Source organism: Panthera pardus, unplaced genomic scaffold (genome assembly GCF_024362965.1).
Source record: "Panthera pardus isolate Hobbes unplaced genomic scaffold, ASM2436296v1 HiC_scaffold_12, whole genome shotgun sequence".
NCBI lineage: Eukaryota > Metazoa > Chordata > Mammalia > Carnivora > Felidae > Panthera > Panthera pardus.
In genome coordinates, this window is record NW_026526677.1 from 109,019,272 (window position 1) to 109,041,807 (window position 22,536).

General features: G+C 39.1%; 1 protein-coding gene across 2 annotated transcripts in view; it reads left to right on the forward strand.

The window, feature by feature from the left end:
* The window catches only part of CWF19L2 (CWF19 like cell cycle control factor 2), a 150,242-nt gene that overhangs the window by 111,447 nt on the left and 16,259 nt on the right, over positions 1-22,536 (forward strand). The window contains exons 13-14 of one of the 2 annotated variants that reach the window (XM_019469300.2): positions 15,038-15,250; positions 18,754-18,870. The exons of the other annotated variant lie outside the window; for it this stretch is intronic. Of the exons in view, the coding sequence (XP_019324845.2) occupies positions 15,038-15,250; positions 18,754-18,870 (330 nt within the window). The remainder of the gene's footprint in view (positions 1-15,037; positions 15,251-18,753; positions 18,871-22,536) is intronic. 2 annotated transcript variants of the gene reach the window in all.

Below are 22,536 nucleotides of genomic sequence, written 5' to 3' on the forward strand. Positions count from 1 at the left end.
TTTCATGGAGTCTTTCTGAGTATCTGATTTTTTATAAGATGGCATCTTTTTTGTCTTTTTTAGTTCAGGCTTTTTTTTTTTTTCCTCCTACTAAAACACCAAAATGGTGAAGCAAATTAGTGTTCATGGTTAGAAAACATTTAACATTTTCATACACTTAGTATTTAGGCTGTGAATTCACTAACATCTTCCATTGGCAGGCTTGAATTTGGAAACTATTTGCTTGATTAAACAGAATCTAAGTAATAATTCCATTTAACTTCCAATTCATGTGGACAGTAGTTACCATTAATGAATCCAGAAGAACTTCCCAGGCTACAGTAATGTGATCATAATCTCTCTGGACCAGGGTTTCTCAGCCTTGGCACTGTGGATGTTTTGGGTTGGCTAACTGTTGTGGGAGGGCTCTTTGTCTATTATGGGATATTTCACAGCCTTCCTGTCCTCTACTCAGTAGATGCCAGTAACATCCACATCCACCTTGTGTTTTGAACAACTAAAAATGTCTCCAGATGTTGTCAAATGTCTCCCAGTGAGAAAGTTGCCCCCGTTGAGAACGCTGCTCTGGGACAGTGTGGGAGAGAATAACAAAAACTACTATTTTGTGAGGATCTGCTCCATGTTAGGCTCTTTGCATACATTGATGCTTAGAATTATCTGGCAGCATTGGTATTGTTAACTCCTTATGGTAAACCTATGTTCAGAGATACTCTGTGGTTTTCTTATGATCACATATCCCTTTCCTGGACTCAGTTCATTTTAATTTTTTCCTTTATCAGTATGTAGTATTACTAGCTAGCCTGGGTCAGAGAGCTGGGAGTCCTCAGCAATCCCTTTCCTTCCCTCCCTTTCCACATCAGATCTGTTGCCAGTCCTGCTCTCCCCTCAGTCCAGTCAGTCTGCTTCCCTTCAGTCTGGTAGATCTGTGAAAATAGGCTTGTAACCGGTTTGCTGGCATTTCTTTTTATCTTCCTTCATTTCTTTTTTAATTCTCCCTCATTGAAACCAGAGTAATTGGTTTTTCTTTTTCTCAAATGTTTCTCTGACCCTCTGGCCTCTATGTGAAAATGTTTCCTATGGTATTTGGTTGCTGTCAGATTCTTTAACAGGACCTAACAAGACCTTGACTGGTGTGGTCTCTTAGGTTTCCTGTCTTGTCTCAAATCTTGCTCTGTTTGGCTTTGCCTCCTCTGTGTCAGCCATGCTGACTTTGCTTCGGTTCCTCCTGGGTGCTGTGCTTTCTCCTGACATGGACTCTTTACACGTGCGGTTTTTGTTCTGTCTAGTTGACTTCCTGTTCGTACGTGTCTCACCTTTCTCATTCTTTCAGGGAAGCCTTTTTTACCTCTGTGATTGTGTCATCCCCTCTGTTAGGGCCTCAGATTGCCATCACAACTGTAACTCCACTTTTTTTATTGAACATCCCTGTAGTTAATGCCTGTCTTTCCCATATCATTCCATGTTATTGGAATCATGTCTGCTTCTGCTCACCATTGTGTCTTCACTATCTTTTCTACATTTTAGTACACGATAGCATCTGATAAATATTTATTGTGTAGAATAACATACCTCGAGGCTTGAAATTGAGTGCAGAAGTCTCATTTTTACCACTATCCTACATTGCATAGAAAATTCATATATTTTCTGTTGTTTTCATCAATGACTATTGTTTTGATTTTGCAACAATATTATGTTAAAAACAAGCACGTCTCTTATAATTGTCCTTTTTATCATCAACCTTCTCCACTTTGTTCCAGTACAGACCACATTCGAAAAAATTTCATAGTGGGCCTAACATTGATCTGCAGAGAACTGTCGCTTAGGTTTTATCAGAGGAGACGTGTGGTCACTCAGATAGTCAGATCCTGAGACAGGTTTCCTGGATGTGTGGGTAATTTGTAGTGTGCAGGATCCAGAATTAAATATATAAGTTTTTAAATTTCAGAAATAGTGATTTTTTTTTTTGGAAGTTCAGATGCTTAAAAAAATAGCATGATGAGAATATATTAACTATTAAGTTGGCTGAATAAAATTATCAGGGTTTTAATGGCACCTTCAAAAAAACATTTGTCTGTAATTTGAATAGCAAATACTTAGAATTACACATAAGCCACTGCTACAGTGGAGAATAATCTTGAGTTCTGCCTGTAATTCCTACCATTGTTCTTCTTCCAACAAAGACTTTAGGGAGGGATCAGGAAGTTTTTACTTCCTGGCATAGTATGCATGACCTAAGAAAGCTGTAGATGGAAACATTGGAAAAGTAAACTTATAATTAGGCAATATCGATATTGTAAAATAAACAAACAAACAAACAAACCTTGTTGAAGAGTCTTCTGAAAGGTGTTTTACAGACCAAAATGAAACAGAGCACCGTTCCTGTGCTTCTCAGTAGTTTAATAATAAATTACCTGTGTAGCAAAAGAAGAACGGCAAGGAGTAACTAAAATGTTCCCTGATCTTTTAGAGATTTTAGACATGGAAATAGTCTAATGAAAAATGTTGCCAGTTTTCTGTCAAAGCTAACATTAAAGTTTATTTACTTGGATAGTAAATAAAAGGATGTGGAATTAAAAACTGTCCTGGATTTTGGTCACTGATAGGTCAAATCTCCAGTGCTTCTTATGGCATCAGTAATATCCACACTTTAATTTTCAGTGTTTAAGATGAGGTTTTCTTAATTCTGTGATTCAGCGTGATTTCTTCTCTTTCCTGATGGCATGATAACTTGTATGTATGTGTATTTTCTTCCTTGAAGAAAACAATCGCTTATGAAAGAATGACTCATTTTTGTCTCACAAAAGCTTTTATCTCTAATAAGTTAGTTTTAATCCTCAGATGTTTCGTGAGGGGCAAAGATGAGTCAGAAAACAACATAAGGACTTAAATCATCTGGGAGTGAATGATTTGTTATTTTATTTCATAAGATTTTAATATGGTTTTAATGGAATTCTGTTGGGTTTTCTTGTCCTGTTTTTTTTTTTTTTTAACAGGTTTTGTTAGATAAATTATGATCTATTCAGCATATCTATTTAGCTGCTGACTTTCTAGTGTCGGAGAGAGCAATTTTTAGAAATAGAGTTTGTCAGCTGAGTTGCTATAGCGGGATGTATTTCATTTGAGATTTTTCTCTCAACTGAAACTTAAACTTAATGGTTATGTAATCATCAGGAGGCAGCGTATCAAGAGTGTTAACTCTATTGTGTATGTACTTAGGTGGTGGTTATGTGAATAACTGAAACATGAGTATATTTCTCATCATTTCATAAAGCTAATACTTGAAATTAGTGTTCTTTTCAATAAGCTAGGTGATAGTAATATTGGTTCTTTATGAACTCTGAGGGTTTTAATTGTCAAAGAGGTAGATAATATGGTCCTTCACATAGTTCGAAAGGATCGGGTGAAGGCCAAAACCACAGTTCATTTATTTCGTCTTAATATGTCATTTGTTTTGTCTTTGCCAATGGGCTTTAGTTTCACTTTGAAAAACACTTCCTTGTTAGTCTTGGTTTTGAGTGATCTGAAATTAATTTTGAAAATGTATGGAATCAGTTTCCTTATTTTCTTCTTGTAACAAATTATTGTGACTACTTTAGCATCATAATAATGCCTTGTTTGAATGGCAATTAGTGGTAGAAGAAACAGGATTCAGAAAGTTTCTTCTAGCCAGGATGTCATTGTGTACCAGAGAATATAAAACAAACCTATGAATCCCTTTTTCTATGATTTGTCATGGTTTTAAAAGTCATTTTGTGTATCATCTCTTGATGCTAATCATGTTTATAGATCGTAAGCTAGCTTTTTAATGTTTACTCTAAATTTAACAGCTATTTATTGATTCCCTACAGGTTTCCCTTGAGCCCTACTTTTTTATATTACAAATAATGCTAATGTACTTGGTTATCCAGTTTTAGACCAGAAGTATAATAATAAAAGCAAACTGGAAGTGAGGAAACAGACAACCAACCACAAGAAAAAATGCTTATAGCAGTGAGAATTGACAGCTGGCTTAGTATAGAGAGCAAAGAATGAGATGGAAAAATGGGGAGAAAGAATAAAAAATCATGGACCTCTTTGTCGATGTAGCTAGCATAGAAGCTACCAGCCCTCGAGAGGGTCATTCCTCAGTTATGATACATTATATTACTTATCCCAGTAATTATTCTATATTATCAGGAAAACATTAAATTAAGTTCCATATATTACGTTTTATTTGTTTTCCATAATAACATTCTTTTTTTAAATATGAAATTCATTGTCAACGTATATTATGTTTTACATGGAAGGAAAGTTGATAATACTATTTGGGAAATTTCCTTTCAAAATGACTGCAATGAGAAATGTTTTTTATACTTAAATGGAAAACCCTTACCTACTTGGAAATTTCCTGTTCAGAAACGCTGACTCTAGCAGTTTATAATAATGGTTGTATTCTAAACATCAGTCATAATATGATTATCACTCACATTATTGTCAACTACCAGTCACTCTCTAATAAAACCCTGACTTCTTTCTTTTCCTCCCTTGACAACTCATTCAGGAGGCTTAGCTTCCTGAGGGAAGGTGATCAGTATTTGAAAGGAATGATTAAAATAGAAGAAGCTGTGACATGCTTAAAACACACTTTCTGGTTTGGAAGAGTTGTTGGCGAGGGGAAGAAAGACTAATGGTGCGGGAGAAGAGGAAGTCCTGAGTGCCATCTGTAAGCTCCCTGCAGGGTGTGTCGTACCCAGAGAGTATGAAGTGGGGTCGGGGCCCAGCGAGTAGACGACGGGGCTGTTCCCACAGAGGCACAGGTGCCCTTCAGTGCGGCAGGGGGGAAGGAGGAGGAGCCAGCGTTTGCTGGGGGTCAGTAGGTCCACTGGTGGGAAGATGAGGAAGTTCTTGTCTGGCTTTTCTTTGAGGTCTTCTACCGAGAGTGAGAGGAAGATTCGTGGAGCATCCAGGGCTCGACGGTGATCGAGCCACTGTGCACAATGGGAGGTTTTCAGAATGGTGTTGAAGAGCCAGTTCCGCTTGTGAGTTTATAGTGAAACCGATTGCAAAATTTAATGACTTTTCTATAACACAGCAACCAGGGCATACGACCAGAGCAGGAAGGTGGTTGATCACATTCAGATTAGACCAGACTAAAATAATACTATTGGATTTAGTCATTAGAGATAATGGACTAGAGCTGAAAAGGAGTGGTTTTATTTTATTATTAATTTTCAATCACATATTATGCAGTTGGCATTTGAAATATCTGAATTCTGTATACTGTTAGATACCTATTTTTGTACAGTGGTTAATGATATTTAAAAAATAATATTATTCTTGGAACATTCTTGAAAAAATGTACAAGCAGAGCCTCTGAACAAAAGCAGCTTGTTACTGCTATTTATAGAAGGTTAAATCTGTACCAGTCACTTTTCAGTCAGAGAAACAGAACTAATAAAAGACAGAGACACAGGCTTCTTACAGGGATTTGAACTTGTACAGTTGTGGGAGCTAGGTAAGCAGTCCACTTCAGGCTCTTGTGTTTGTGTCTTTGTGTCTTTGAGCCCGGAGGCAGGCACTTGGGAAGGAAAAAGGAATGTAAAGAGACTGAGACCAAGAATAAGCTGGAACCCACAAGCATGAGCCGGGGCTCTCAAGGGTGGGCAGGAAACACACGTCCGCTCTTGTTGCCTCTGGCCTTGGTAGTGTGGATACGCTGTAGACTAGGCCAGGAGCTACATACACATGTCTGGCCCAGAGCTCAGAGAAGCTGAAGGGAAGGGAGGCAGTGGGGGAGCAGGTGCAGACCCAGCGGCTGCCTCATACAGGAGGCAAACCAGCAGATAAGTTGACAGTGTATACTGGACAATGGCTGGACTTCGTTTCTGTTTTCCACGTCTCCTGTGAGAATTTCTCCCATTGCCCACCTTGACCAGAAACACACAGGAAAGGGAATTCTGGAAAATGTCTCTCAGAGTAGTCAAATTGACGGTAACCACAACCCATGGCTTTTTACTTCGGCATGTCTCCTTAAGCTGTATTTAATCTCCAAACAAAGAAAGTTAACAAAATCGTGCTTCTGTCTAACATGATACAACTGTCCCACATACAACCAAAAATATGCTAACTCTTTCCCCACAATAGAACACAAAGCTACTTCTGGATTTTTAAAATTAAAAAAAAAAAAATTTTTTTTTTTTAGTTTTTGTTTATTTTTGAAAGACAGAGTATAAGCGGGGGAGGGGCAGAGAGAGAGGGAGACACAGAATCCAAAGCAGGCTCCAGGCTCTCAGCTGACAGCTCAGAGCCCGACACAGGGCTTGAACTCACAAACCGCGAGATCATGACCTGAGCCGAAGTCGGACGCTTAACCGACTGAGCCACCCAGGCACCCCTGGATTTTTTAAAATTTTTACATGTTTAAATTTTTAAAAATGTTTTTAGAGAAGGACAGAGCATGACAGAGAGAGAGGAAGAGAGAATCTTAAGCAGGCTCCATGCTCAGTGTGGAGCCCAGCATTGGGCTGGGTCCCACAACCCTGGGATCATGACCTGAGCTGAAATCAAGAGTCGGATGCCCAACTGACCGAGCCACCCAGGCGCCCCACAAAGCTACTTTTAATATACTTATGTTAGATGGTAAAGAGATGAGAGAGGGAAGAGAAGAAAACATTTGGTTAATATTTAAATGTAGATTCACACATATTTGTATCAAAGTAGTGAAGAGATACTGTAATTATTATAGTATTAACTTTTGAAACTGGTTATGTGGTTTTAGCTAGTGTGTATAACCACGTTCCTCCACTACCCGTTCCATATTCCTTTTGCCCTCAAGGTTCCTTGCCTGGCGGGGTGGACCCAAGTGTTCATTCTGAAGGTCTGAGCCATTTACTAGTGGCCTTAATTTGAGTCGTAGTTTATCCGTGACTTGAATCATAGGCCATGAGAATACTAAGAGGTGCCCTAAAAGATCTCCTACATTCAAGATACACGTCACCTTGCCTCTGTGAGGTAGTCCCCGACCCATTTCGCCCTTGGTCAGGATCAGTCACTCTAGGCAGGATGGTAACTGCCTTCTTTGCCTTCTGGTTTAGTGGAATGAGGGGTCAGAGCAGCCCCGTGGCAGTGTCACCTTCAGGTGCAGTGAGTCACTGTTGTGTCCCTCGGTAGAAGTGTTCCTCCCTTTGGAACTGACACCTGTATACCAGTAGGGCCTTACGTCGGAGGCATGGGAGCATACATTTTGCTGGTGTATCATAAGGGGTAATGATAAGATGGGTCACTCCTGTTTTTTCCCCTAGCTCCCCAGACCTGTGAATCCTGGCAGTGAGAGAGAGCCCATCATCGTTTGGCTGTTGGTTTAGAGCACATACTGCATTCTGGAGGACGTTGCCCTAGCCCCCTAGGGGCCATCTAGCCAGCATTTCTCGTTAAACCTTGAAAAGGCCAGTTTACTGTTCAGTCAGCTAGCTACCTCGGCATGATGGGAATGTGGTGATCATCATTGCATAATGAATGCAGTGGGCGTGGACCCATTGCCACAGTGCATTTGCTAGGAGATTAGTTACTTGGTCACAGGAATGCGTGTGATACCATGGTGACATGAGTCCAGAGATAGTATATTTGGCAAAAGTATTGCATGTGAATCCATCCATATCCAGAGTAAGCGTCTCTTCCAGCAAGTACGGGGTCCTTCCCCTTCCATGACAGAAGCAGTCCAGTGTGCCCAACCTGTCATCAGGTAACTGGTGCCGTATCAGGGGCACAGTGTGATCTCTCTTGTTCGTGGATTGGGTCTTCAGCAGTGGCTGTAGCCGGATCAGCTCCGATAAGTGGAAGGTCATGTTGCTGAGCCCACTCCCAACTGCCGTCCCAGCCTGGTCACCCCATTCATGACCTCATTTGGACAGAGGTCGGAGTGGCTGGTGACATAAATGTTTTCACAAAGGCTGGAAATGGCTTTGTACTCTGTATCAGTTTGGAGAGATCTGTCCACGTATTTCTTCCCCAGACCTTGTTACTAGTTCTCTGATTGTGTTACGTCCAGGTCCCTGAGCATCCAACCAGACCATCAGCCCTAGTTGACAGGTTAGTTCAGACTTGTGGCTCTGCCCATCCCTCCTTCTGGGCCGCACGAACCAGATGCTCAGAGTTCTTCTCACTGGGAGGACTTCCTTGCCCCACTGTCCCCACTGCCCTCAGGGCCGTCTCGGTGTGGAGCTGCTGTGCTGCCACTGTCCACTGTTGGGTGGTGCCTGTGTCTTGTGCAGAACCATATGTTTACTTGAAAAGTGTTCATTTGTAACCTATATTTAGGGGCACCTTGGTGGCTCAGTCGGTTAAGTGTCTGACTTCGGCTCAGGTCGTCATCTCACGGCTCGTAGGTTCGAGCCCCACTTCAGGCTCTGTGCTGACAGCTCAGAGCCTGGAACCTGCTTGGGATTCTATGTCTCCCTCTCTCGCTGCCCCTTCCCCACTCATGCTGTCTCTCTCTCTCTCAAAAATAAGTAAACATTAAAAAAATTTATGATCTGTATTTAAATTTTGTAATTTTTTTTTTTTTTTTTGAGATCCAGAATCTGACCAGTGTTTGTACATTGCATTTGGTTATTATGTCTCCACGGTGTTAGACTCCCCAAGACACCAGCTGCAAGTTCAGGGATCCCCAGGGCTACCCTTCGGTTTGATATTTCACGGCAAGAAGTCACGGAATTCACTAAAAGCTGTTACACTTGCTGAAAGAATACAGATATAAAGTCAGTCAAGGGAAGAGGTGTATGGAGCTGCGTCTAGGAGGTTCCAAGCCTGAAGCTTCCATTTGTCCCGTCCCAGTGAGTTGTGGACAGTGCGAACTTCTCCCAACAATGATGTGTGAAATGTGGCCAGAGTATTATCAACTAGGGAAGTGCACCCAAGTGTTAGCATGCAGGGTTTTTATTGGGGTTTGGTCATGTAGACATGGTTTGTTGCTTGTGAGGATGACCTTAGTTTCCAGCCACTCCTGAGGTAGAGTTGATGATGTGTGGCCCAAAGCCCCCACCATACATCACACTGTTAGTGTAGACTGTCTGGTGTGACCAAAAGCCCCCAGGTAAACAAAGCCGCTCTTACCAGAAGGGACATTCCAGGAGTTTAAAGATAACTTCCAGGGGCACAAAGGCCAGACCGCTCTTTGGTTAAGGTGGCTTTTTTATTTAAAAGCTTTATTGAGATATTCATATACCATATAATTCACCCATTTAAACTGTACAATTCAGTGGTTTTTAGCATATTTACAGACATGTAGTCCCTTGAGACTGTCAGTTTTAGGACATTTCTATCACCTTAAGAAGGAATCGTGTAACTTTTAGCTGTCACCCCCTAACCCTTTTGGCCCCCCCTTGCATCCCCACCCTCAAGGGCCACAGATCTGTTTTCTGTGTCTGTAAATTTCCTTTCTCTGGATATTTCATGTTGATAGTGATTTTGTGACTGGCTTCTTTCACTTAGCATGATGTTTTTACAATTCACGTTGTAGCAGGTGTCAGTACTTAATTTCTTTTTTGTAGCCTAATAATACTCTGTTGTACAGATTTTACACATGTTGTTGATCTCTTCATCAGTTGATGGGCATTCACATTGTGTCTATCTTTTGGCTGTTATGAATAATGCTGCTGTAGAGATTCATGTTCCAGATTCATTCCACCTAGAAGTGGAATTACTGAGCTGTGTGGTAATCCATATGTTTAGTTGCATATTTATTAGTTTGTATTTAATTGTTTGAGGAACTACCAGAATGTTTTCCAAAGAAACTATACCATTTCACATTCCCACCAACACTGCGTGAGGGTTCTGGTTTCTCCACATTCTTGACAACACTTGTTATTATCTGACTCTGTTTTAAAAATTTTTTCTTAATGTTAGAGAGAGAGAGAGAGAATGAATGAATGAATGAATGGGGGAGGGGCAGAGAGAGAGGGAGATAACAGAATCCCAAGCAGTCTCCAGGTTTTGAGCTGTCAGCACGGGGCCCTGAGCCCAAGTCGGACGCTTAACCAAATGAGCCACCCAGGCTCCCTTCTGACTCTGATTCTAGCCATCCTAGTGAGCCTCAAGTGGTAACTTCATTGTCAGTTTGCTTTTTGCATTTCCCTGTGCTAATTGGGCATTTGGGTAGCTTCCTTGGAGAAATGTCTGCTCAGAACCTTTACCTAGTTTTAAATTGGGTTGCTTGTTTTTTTGTTTTGTTTTTTGTTGTTGTTGAGCTCTAGGAGTTATTTATATATTTTGGATATATGATTTGCAAAGACTTCCATTCTGTGGGCGGCCTTTCCTTCTGTTGACAGTGTCCTTGGTGCACAAAAGTTTTTCGTTTTGATGAAGTCCATCTTATCTATTTTTTCTTTGTTGCTGTGACTTGTCATCATAACTGAGAAATCATTACCAAATTTAATGTTAGGAAGCTTTTCCTCTATGATTTCTTCCAAGAGTTTAAAAATTTTAATTCTTAGGTTTAGGTCTATGATCTGTTTTCAGTTCATTTTTATATATGGTGTAAATTAAAGGTCCAAATTTTCTTTTTTTTTTTTTTTTTTTTTGGCATGTAAACATCCAGTTTTCCCAACACCATTTGTTTAAGAGACTGTCATTTCCCTGTTCAATGATCTTGGCATCCTTGTTGTGAGTATTTTCAGCATACTTGAGAGGGCTTATTTCTGATCTGTCTGTTCTATTCTGTTAGTCTGTCCATCTTTATGATAATATTACATTGTTTTGGTTACTGTAGCTTTGCAGTAAATTTTAAAATCAGGAAGTATGAGGGACACCTGGGTGGCTCAGTTGGTTGAGCATCCGACCTCAGCTCAGGTCATGATCTCGCAGTTCATGAGTTGGAGCCCCGCATCGGGCTCTGTGTTGACAGCTCAGAGCCTGGAACCTGCTTTGGATTCTGTGTCCCTCTCTCTCTGCCCTTCTCCAGCTCATGCTCTATTCTCTCTGTCTCTCAAAAATGAATAAATGTTAATTTTTTTTTTTTAATCAGGAAGTGTGAGACCTCTACCTTTGTTCATTTTCAAGATTATTTTGTCTGTAGTCTCTTGAGACCCATCATATGTGAATTTTAAGCTAGATTTTTCTCTTCCTGCAAAAAACATTATTGAGATTTTGATAAGCGTTGTGTTGAATCTCTAAATCACTTGGGTAATCTTCCCCCTCCTTTCTTTTATCTTATGTTTTTTAAAGTTGTAACTGTTTTACCATATTTTTCTCATTTATTTGGAAGAGGTTCTCAGAGTTGTAAAATTTATGATGTATGAACTTGAGCTCGAATCATCCCATCCGCTTTCTTTAGGACTTTTTAAATGATGAAGAGTTTTATTTTCATACCTTCTTTTCTTTCTTCACCTCCTTTCTTCCGACAAGGTTTTTGCTTTTTTTCCTTCTTAGACTCAATTCTCCACTCTGTGTTAACATTCTGTCCATTAAAACATTTTTTTGTTGTCAAATAGGAAGATGGTGGGCTGAAGATCACAGGAGATGTGTACATGATTAATAAGTTGAAAACATTTTGGATCAAATCCCACAGAGAAGATAATGGGAAAAATTCAAATAATTAGAGGGTGTAGGAGGAGAGGATTGTAGTTGTGTTGAAGCATCAGTTTTATATTGTGTTAAAGAATTATGCAGATTTAACAGACAAGACTGTCTTCTATTTAATTCGTTACTGTGAATCAATCAGAGAAGTTTGGCAACGTCCACAAAACATAGATTTAAAGTATAGAAGCACTATCTTCTGTATACAAAAGATTTGATTTGAATTGAATAAATTCCCTGATCACTCATGAACTGGTTTTTAATAACAGTGTTTTTATAACAGTGTACATGTGAAGGGACAGTTGCATGTGGAGGTATGTATTCTGCTTCATTAATATACTTTAGAAAAGATCGATACCTGTTAGATGTCTGTGTTGTCTCTGATAAGTACCTTAAGTCATTTGGGTGTATTTATTCTAGATGACATTTAAGATTTCTTCGAATTCTCTGTTCTGCTTCATAGACTATATTTAAAATACACCCTTTCTGTCTTTTAAAGGTGGATTTCTTTTCTTTTTTTTTTTTTTAATGTTTTATTTATTTTTGAGACAGAGACAGAGCTTGAGCAGGGGAGGGGCAGAGAGAGAGAGGGAGACACAGAACCCGAAGCAGGCTCCAGGCTCTGAACTGTCAGCACAGATCCCAACGCGGGGCTCGAACTCATAAACTGCGAGATCATGACCTGAGCTGAAGTCAGACACTTAACTGACTGAGCCACCCAGGTGCCCCTAAAGGTGGATTTCTTAAGTGAGAGGGGCTCCCTGAATGTCATATACTCTTCGTTTTTATAGTCAGATAGGCCTGCATTGGATTCCTGCTCCTGTCTCTTAATAGCTGTGTGATTTTGATTATTTAGTCTCTCCTAAGCTTTTTTTTTTTTTAATGTTTATTTATTTTTGAGAGAGAGAGCACAAATGGGGGAGTGGCAGAGAGAGAAGGGGACAAAGGACCCAAAACTGGCTCCGTGCTGACAGCAGTGAGCCCAGTATGGGGCTCAAACTCATGAAGCACGAGACCATGACCTGAGCCCAAGCCGGATGCTCCACCGACTGAGCCACGCAGGCACCTTAAGCTTTGTATTGTAATCTAACAAGTGACAGTGACAATTCATTCCTACGTTGTAGGGATATTTGGATGAGAGAGTACTTAAGGTCTCTATTAGTACCTAGCACATAGTTGGTCACTATTACGAAAATAATTAGGGACTAGTTCTGATATTTTTAAGTGTTATATGTTACGGTCGAGATAAAGGTCTGAAGTTAAAATAATAATTTGTAAGTCAGGGCAGTTCACATAAATAGACAAAGTTGACACAATAGATAGGTATAAACAAGGATCAATAATGGAGAAAAAGTAGAAGATAAAAAATAAATTCTAGTATAGAAAAGGAAACTATTGTGCTCAGACAGATACCTTATTACTAATAATTAGTACCTGGTTTCTGATTTTTACCTAGTTCTATCAATAATGACATCTTAGAAATCTTCTTCTGTTTACATTCTGTTCTCTTTTCTATCCTTTTTTTAAATTTCTTAAGGTGGATGTTGGCATCATTAATTCTCATGAGGCCTTTCTTCTTTTTTCTTTCTTTCTTTTGTCTTCTGATATAGGTGTTTGGTGCTGTAATGATCGCTTTAAGTACTGCTTTAGCACCATCCCACAAATTCTCTTTTTTTTTTAATGGCAGTTCAAAATACTTTCTGATTTTTCCTTCCTTCCTTCCTTCCTTCCTTCCTTCCTTCCTTCCTTCCTTCCTTCTTCCTTCCTTTAATACATGTGTTATTTGGAACTGGACTATTTAATTTCCAAGTACTTGGCAATTTTCCAAATGTATTTCTGCTGGGATTTCTAATTTAATTCCATTGTGTTCAGGGCACATACTTTACGTTACCTGAATCCTTTTAAATTTATTAGGAATTGTGCTATAACTAAGAATGCCCTCTATCTTGGTAAATGTTCTTTGTGCACTTGAGAAGAATGTTTATTTTGCAGATGTTAGATAGAATTTCTGTTGATGTCAGGTCAGAGTTTTGGATAGTTTGTTCAAGTCTTGTGTGCCTGTTGATTTTCTCCTTGTTCCATCAGTTATTGGGAGAATGTGTTTAATTCTCTGACTACAGTTGTGGACGTGTAGTTTTCTGCAGTTCTGTCAAGGTTTGGCTTCATGTATTTTGAAACTCTGTAATTAGGTGCATAAATTTTGCTATTGTTATGTCCTCTTGGTGGTATGACCCCTTTATCCTTATGAAATGATCTTTTGTGTCCTTCATTTCTTTGCTTTGAATTCTACTTTCTCTGACATAAATGCAGCCATTCTAGCTGTCTTCAAATCTTTTTAACTGTCTGATAAGATCCAAGCATCCTGCTATTGCTTTGTATTTGGTGATGAAAAAGAAAAAGAGTTCACTTTTGGTACTTAGTAGACTAAATAGAACTTTGAACTTAGCCTAATGAGAGAAAAACAGAAGTTAGTGAGCAATTATGGTACAGTGTGGTCATGAAACTGATAGGAGTGCAGTACTAGAGGGTCTTGGGAGATCCAGGGATGTTCTTTTGTGGAGGTGACCGCTAAATCTAAGCCTCAGGTTGGAAAATGAGTAGCGAATGGCTAAACTGAAGGCAGAAATTGGTCAGAGAGCAGTATGTGCAAAGCCTGAAGGTAACAGTACTTAAAGTTCAAGTAAGGGTGTGATCAGATGTGACTGGAAAGGTCATCAATGCCAGATTATGAAGAAAATTGTAATAATAATGGGGGCCCACATTTGTGAGTCCTTATTGTGAGAGGGTTAAGCAAGATAACCCTGTTAGGTAGATAGTATTGTTACAACCATTGTGAAATGAGGAAATAAAGCGGGCGGAGAGCACAGAGAGATTAAGTAACTTGCCCAAGGCTCTACAGACAGGAGACAGAATTTTGCCAGGGTCATTCTATCTGTGTCTATGATGTAGTAGGCAAACCAGAGTTTGAACTTGATCCTGTTCACAATGTGGAGTTCTCTGAGGATTTTAAGCAGGGACATAAAATAAAGTAAGTAAAATTTGTGTTTTAAAAGCATCCCCCTGGCTACAGTTTATGTTGGGGGAGGTGGGAAGAAGCTGCCTGGAGAGAACAGTTGAAAAATGTTTATGTTCTCTATGGAGCATATGCTAATTTTAAAATGAAAGTAGTTCTTAACCTCTCTGTGGTTCAGTTTCCTGATCCGGTAAATGGAAATGATGATGGTCTCATTCTCACAGGAGCATAAAACAAATTGCATAAAATTGTACATGGTAAATACTCATTCAACTTCAGCTGTGATGATGATGATGATGATGATTGATTGATTGACTTGAAAATCAAGCTTAAATGTTTAATCACGTTTTTCTTCTTCTTTTTTTAAATTTAAAAGTTGTACCATGGAACTTACAGATATGTCTTTGGTAGCTGCAATACAATAAAACGTTAACCACCTCCCTTCTCCCCACTACTGTTATTTTGGTTTTTCAGTTTATGGGAAAAACAGATGGAGACTATTATACCCTAGATGACATGTTTGTCTCCAAAGCAGCTGAGAGAGAACGTTTTGGTGCAGAGGAAGAGAACCAGAGGAAAAAAGCCATTGCTGAGCATCAGAGTCTCGCTGCCCGAATGGAAAAATGTCCCTACTGTTTTGACAGCTCTCAGTTTCCCAAGCACCTTATTGTTGCAATAGGTGTTAAGGTAAGAAATACCACACTCATGGCCCCGAGGAAGTGACATAGTGCTGTGTCCAGATTTGCCTCTTTCTTCAGACCCTTACAGGATTCTAACATGTCTGGTCTTCTCTTACTCTGTGTTGCAAATAGTTTTCTTTTCTGACTTCCTGTGATTCTTAGACTCTTCCCTAGAGCAGCATAAAAATTTAGGTGACTTGAAGCTCACATTTTGTATGATTCTCCTCTTTAGAGGAGCAGCACTGGCCCTGAACTTGGGAGCCCAACCGCCTGAACCCAGGTTCTGGCCCTGGCATTGGCCAGCCGTGGGACCTCATTTTCATGGTTGGCACTTGATTCTTAGTATTCAAGTCACTTCAGAAATACTCCGTCTAAAGCAGTTGCTGCTTCTTCCTTTACTTTCTCATAGAACCTATTTGTTTCTTCTTAGAATATCTGATAATTTGAAAATTTTTACCTTATTTTACTTGTGTATTAAGTCCCTCTTCTGATAGGCTGTAAGTTCTGTGAGCACCTAGATAACTCTCACTCATCGTTGTGCACCAAGCATGAATTCCATTGTTGACCAAACATATATCCCATTGTATATCAAGAGTGTGTGTTCGTAGTCACTTATTTTAATAAATATTAATGATTGCTTAATTACTGATAATTGTCACTTATTTCAATAAATATTCAGTGAGTTAATTCTTGTATTGATTAATTATTGTGTACCCGACATACACCAGACCGTAATTAGTTTCTAGAGAAAAGTAGACTCAGAATCAGAAGTACTTGTGGAGCTTGTATTCTAGTAAAATAAGGCAGAAAATAAAGTAATAATTGCCCTGACTGAAGAAAGTGTTGTCAGAAAGCAAATAGAGCAAGGGAATGGGACAAAATGATGGGAGAGTATTTTTTGAGAAGGTGATCTAGAAGGCCCCCTGTAAGGAGGTATTTTAGGGAAGGTATGAAAGATGGAAGGAGCAAGCAACATGAGGATGTGAATGACTGGTATTTCAGGAAGGGGCATCGGCAGGTGAAGAGCCGTGAGGAGGAAAGAGCTGGTTCGTGGAGCAGAATGTGGCCCAGGGCAGAGGGAGTGAGAAAAGGAGAGGAGAGGAATGAATGAGTGCCATGCTAGTTCAGGAACTCATAGTTCAGGGACTGTGCATATACGTGTTTATTTGCTAGTTTTTTGTTTCTTGTGTATGTCCCGCCCCTCTCCACACACACCTGTGTGTCCAGAGAACTGGTGTGGGCTTTTCCATTCCAACTCTAGCCTTTAGTATCTTTAGGTTGTGTTAAGACAGTCAACTTACCAGTTCACATTAGGGTTTCTTTAACTTTATTTCTTCACTCTTCTTTTTTCCCCCTTCCAAACTATCAAAGAGGTAAATGTAAAAGTTCCATTTAAAATTTATTCAATTAAAAAAAATAAAATTTATTCAATTAAAAAAACCCCACCATAACCAATTACTTGTATCAATTTTTCTTAATTCTTTTCCAGACTTTTATAAACATTTACATTTTTCTAGTTATGACATTATAAATATTTCATTCCTCTTCAGTCCGATCCCTACCTTTTAAACACGTAAGAGCAAATTAAACAAAGTAAATTTTTCCTGCTGTGCTTTAGAAGTTTGGAGAATTTTCATTGGGGTTTTTTGTTTTCCCCAGTGCACTGGAGACAGGCTGGGCCCAGGGGGGCACAGACCTTCTGTTCACCTCCTGCCTTGTAGGCTGCTTCCCCAAGGAGGCGTTTCTCAGTTCACTCGTGAAAGTGAACTGCTGGCCTGTGAACAGACACTTTCTGGTTCTTATCTTCCACCCTTACTATTTGTCATACACGTCTTTCCCTGTTCTTGTCGGTGATCCTCTTCCGCTGTCAGGTAATCCACCCTTCCCCACTAGTCTTTCCTCATGGTATTAAATTCTTTTTGCCTTTCACTTCCTGAGAGTTGGCTGACCTGTTTCTTCCCTTTGGGACTCAGTCTTTTCATTCTAGTTTAACTTAAAAAACCACTGGAGTCTTTCCTTTCTGCATCTATGCGTTATATGCTCTAAAAACTACCACTACCTCCAGCCTTTCGGCTGTGACTATGTTAATACAGAAATATTTGAAATATTGATTAGAAGGAACCTTATCCGTCATCTGACTACCTATTCCATCCACTGTAGCTAACAGGCCATTTAATTAATCTGAATAAACAAGAAGAAATTACTCCTTTCAGTTATTACCTAAGTTAATCTTAGATGGTTTTGAGTTTCTAAGGAATTACTTTGCCATTTAGTGGAAATGATAAATCACATTCCACAGCAATTCAGTAATTCTCACTCAGCTTGAATTTCTAATATTTAAAGTGAATGTTTTAAATCCAAATGTATTAATGAAACTATATTAATACTCATTAGAATCACAGAGTTAAATAACTTCTGATTGTCAGCTTTTCGTGCTTTCTTCCTCCTTTTTTTAAAAATAAAAGTTATCTGTCTCCCTCGTCTTAACACTGTGCTTTACTTTTTTTTAAAAATAGACTTTGTTTCTTTTTTAGAACAGTTTTAGATTTACAGAAAAATTAAGAAGACAGTTCCATATACGCTGTATCCAGTGTCTTCTCTTACTAACACCTGACATTAGTAAGCAAATTCACAAGTTGTAAATTTGTTACAATTAATGAATCAGTACTGATGTTATTTTTAAAAATATTTTGAATATGGTTATGATCTTACTATAAACTTAGGTAAATTTCCATATCCATTCCTTCTTTGTCCTCTCTCAGCAGAGTTTTAAAAAGTTTGCATTATTTTGTGAAATAATATTGTCTGCCATACAAAATACTTCTATCTAAAACCTAACAAAAAATAGTAGAAAATAAGAGTGAGCCCCTTTGCAGAATATTTTTAATGTTCCTCATGAGCACTCTTTGCTCACTATATATAGGCTAATTGACTTTTTTTCTTTTTTAAGACAGTTGTATATAGTGGAAAAATAGCACCAGTTTGTAGGTAACACATGTATTTAAACAGATGGAATTTAAGCAGAGCAGTAAAACCATACAGAGAACATTTCCTTTCTCTCTTACTTGGGTTAATTCTCTTTGCTTAGGCAGTACGATAAGGAAAACCTGATTGATAGGCACCAGTTAGACTTCTCTTTCATTACCAAGCCGTATATCTTTTCATTCTTGCCCAAAATTGTGTTGTTTCAAGGGCTTTGAAAGCATATAGCTTTCTCAGATCAAGGATAAAGTGTGTCATTCATTTTGCCCTTGGGTACGCTCAATCTCTGAAATACATAGAACAGTTAAAATTGAGACTTGTGCTGTAAATTTCCATTTTATTAGAATCTGCCTTCATGGCTTTTAAAAGTATTTTGAAAATATCAGCTATCTTTAAAAATATTAAAATAAAATATATTGCTTGTAAATAAGTGTGCTTTATTAGGTGTCAGCCATGTTTCCCATGGCTCATTGGTCGCAACTGAGAATAAATACAATAACATTTCTCTTTGCAACTTTTTCCCCATAGGTTTATTTATGTTTACCCAACGTCCGATCTCTTACCGAGGGACACTGCCTGATAGTCCCTTTGCAACACCACAGGGCTTCCACCTTACTGGATGAAGACATCTGGGAGGAAATTCAGGTCAGCATGGTCATTTCAGTATTGTAATGCACAGGAGCAGTTTTTACAAAATAATTGCCAGTGGGTTTCTTTATTACCTTTGTCCAGTTTACTTTCTGAACTTACACATTTGTATACATTTCCCTAGTTGTGTACATCTCTAGATCATGTTTTCACCACTCACTCCCTTTTTAGTTTATTTCCCTTATGTGCTCCCTGTTTTGAAGGGTTTTTTAAAAAAATTTTTTTACTGAGATATAACTGATGTATAGCCTTACTAGTTTCAGGTGTACATCTGAAAGCTTTTGTGTACTAAACAAACCGTGACAAAGTAATAAGTATTTTTACTTAAAAAATCAGTGTAAGATTTCTAATCTCTACTTTTGTGGAGCAGGAGATAGCCATTCTTGACAAAGTAAGGTAATAAAAGAGATTTTCAGACAATAAAAAATAAATTTTGGAAGTCAGAGGTTCATATTCAGCATTTGCCATATTTTCCTGTAATGGAATTGGTCTCTGCTGCTGTGATTTTGCTATCAGCCTTTACTTTTATACTTTTCCCTTTATTACCTGGCCCAACTTTTAGATTCAGGGATTTTCTTCCCTCCCCTCCCCTCCCTTTCCCTCCCTTCCCCTCCCCTTCTTTTTGTGGCCGATTCTGCAAGAAACTGGAAGGCACGACATGGGTGAAATTGCTGCTGAATTATTTCAAGACCCCATAATGACCAAAAAAGAAAAAAAATAAAACTCTTCATTTTTCTAACACTTGACAGTTGAATAGGGGTTACAGGGACCCCTAGTTAGAAAAAGTGAAAATTGTAAGACTGTAAAAGACACTATGTACTGGTCTTTGCATCATGTTGCTAAAGATGCCCAAAGAGGAGATATTTTGACCACACGTTGTGAAATTCAGTCTCTTACTCCTTGTAATCTTTACGTTTATGCTGTGAAAGTAAAGGGCAGACTGTTACCATATATCTGTGGCCAGGCATGGGTAAGAATGTGGACAAATACACTTGATGTGGGAAAAAAATTTTTTCTAGTAGTGGATGCCTGTGCAGTAAATAATTTAAAGTGGAAGTATGCAAATTTGGTTTTCAGAATTATTTTGAGACTTTTCTGGAATGTCTTTTTAAAAATTTATGCATGCAAAACTGATTTAACTTAGAGCAAAATACAGTGCCAAAAAGATTTTAAGTAATACAGGAATCTAGTCTGTGTGTTTTATATTTCTGTAAGAAATTAAGCCACTTGATAGAAAACATTGAGGTGGATAAAGAAGAAATGTATTCATTCAGTAGATACTGAGGACATGAATGTCGATAATCCCGGTGTCCTGAGAAATGCAGAGATAAAGTCATTAATTCTGCCCGTAGGTATGGGGTATTTTCGTACAGGTTATATTGCACTTCAGTGGATTTGGGAGCCGTATGCACTATGGAAAATTGAATGAGGGAGGAAAGCCAAGTTATCTTACACAGAGAATAGCATTATGGCTTTTTGTGTGATAAGAGAATTAGTTGTTACAAGTTGTAAATTAGTATAAGACAGTGAGCAAATAAAGTATTTGAATTCTAGCTTATTTAAAGAAATGTAGCTTTGGGGATTTTTGTTCTTAACTTCAAATATATCCAGAAGTTCAAGTTGGGGCACCTGGCTGGCTCAGTCAGAAGAGCATGCGACTCTTGATCTTGGGGTTTGAGTTTGAGCCCCATGTTGGGTATAGAGATTACTTAAAAATAAAAAATCTTAAAAAAAAAACTTCAAGTTAATCACGCCCTGGTAAATATCTTTATGGTTATTCCCCCCTTCTAGAGAATATTTAACAAAGATTATTTGACTTAGGAAAAAATAATGTTTGGAAATGCAGGAGCCACTTTTTCTAAGTGATGTTTATCCCCATCCTCTAGTAACATTTAAATTTAATTTTGGATCTTATATTTAATAGAAAATGCAAACCTAAGTTTCAGCACAGCATATGGGAATAATCACAGATTTTGAATGAATAGGAGCCAGGTTTTTTAGTTTCATTAACTATATAGTGAAGCTTGGTCCCCTTTAAAGTTATTCTTAGCAGTTTGACAGATAGGTTTGAGCTTATGTTATCGTCAGACACCGTGGATCCATTATTTAAATATCCCAAATTAGCGGTGTGGTGGTGGGGTCATTGCCTACAGTGGGCTTTGCTGCTGAGCGGTGTGATGGGGCCATTTCCCTGGGAAAGCTCCAGTATTGCACCCTCAGGTCTTTTTCTGGGGGCGATCAGACTCTCCAGAGACAATTCTTCCCATCTCTCACCTGGTGCATCTGAGACGGTTTGCTCCTGTTCTGGCAGAGGAGTGGGGGAAGAAGGCTGGGGCAGCAGAATTTATTTATTTATTTTTTAATATATGAAATTTATTGTCAAATTGGTTTCCATACAACACCCAGTGCTCATCCCAACAGGTGCCCTCCTCAATACCCATCACCCACCCTCCCCTCCCTCCCACCCCCCATCAACCCTCAGTTTGTTCTCAGTTTTTAACAGTCTCTTATGCTTTGGCTCTCTCCCACTCTAACCTCTTTTTTTTTTTCTTTTTTCCTTCCCCTCCCCCATGGGTTTCTGTTAAGTTTCTCAGGATCCACATAAGAGTGAAACCATATGGTATCTGTCTGTTTCTGTAAGGCTTATTTCACTTAGCATCACACTCTCCAGTTCCATCCACGTTGCTACAAAAGGCCATATTTCATTCTTTGTCATTGCCACGTAGTATTCCATTGTGTATATAAACCACAATTTCTTTATCCATTCATCAGTTGATGGACATTTAGGCTCTTTCCATCATTTGGCTATTGTGGAGAGTGCTGCTATAAACATTGGGGTACAAGTGCCCCTATGAATCAGTACTCCTGTATCCCTTGGGTAAATTCCTAGCAGTGCTATTGCTGGGTCGTAGGGTAGGTCTATTTTTAATTTTCTGAGGAACCTCCACACTGCTTTCCAGAGCGGCTGCACCAGTTTGCATTCCCACCAACAGTGCAAGGGGGTTCCCGTTTCTCCACATCCTCTCCAGCATCTGTAGTCTCCTGATTTGTTCATTTTGGCCACTCTGACTGGCGTGAGGTGATATCTGAGTGTGGTTTTGATTTGTATTTCCCTGATGAGGAGTGACGTTGAACTTCTTTTCATGTGCCTGTTGGCCATCCGGATGTCTTCTTTAGAGAAGTGTCTACTCTGGGGCAGCAGAATTTAAACACTATGTAACATTTCCTGTAATGCCCCCGTTTTCAGACTCCAGCTGTGTCAGGTTTTGCCAGCCCAGCAAACTTACTGATGACCTTCTACAGAGAATAATGCGACAGCGTTCTGCTGGTGTTGAGGGTATCGGCGTGTTAATTCCTTTTTTCAAAAGACTTCCATCTATGCCATTTGCTTTTTGCTACACCTTCACTCTCCTTCTGTAACCGCTTGGTGCTTACCAGTTCTTGAGCCTTGTGAGGGTTCTTTCTGTAGTGCAGGATGGCTGTCTTCTCTGCTACCCCTGCTGATCCCCTCCCGCCACACCTGCCAGGGATGAGCCAGCTTGCTGATGTTTAAGTCAGTTATTATGGAGTGATCTGATTTCCAGTGAGGCTTCTCTCGTTCTCTTTGTTCCAGTAATTTGGGCTGTTTTAAAAATTACTTTAATGTCATTTCTGAGTGGCTAC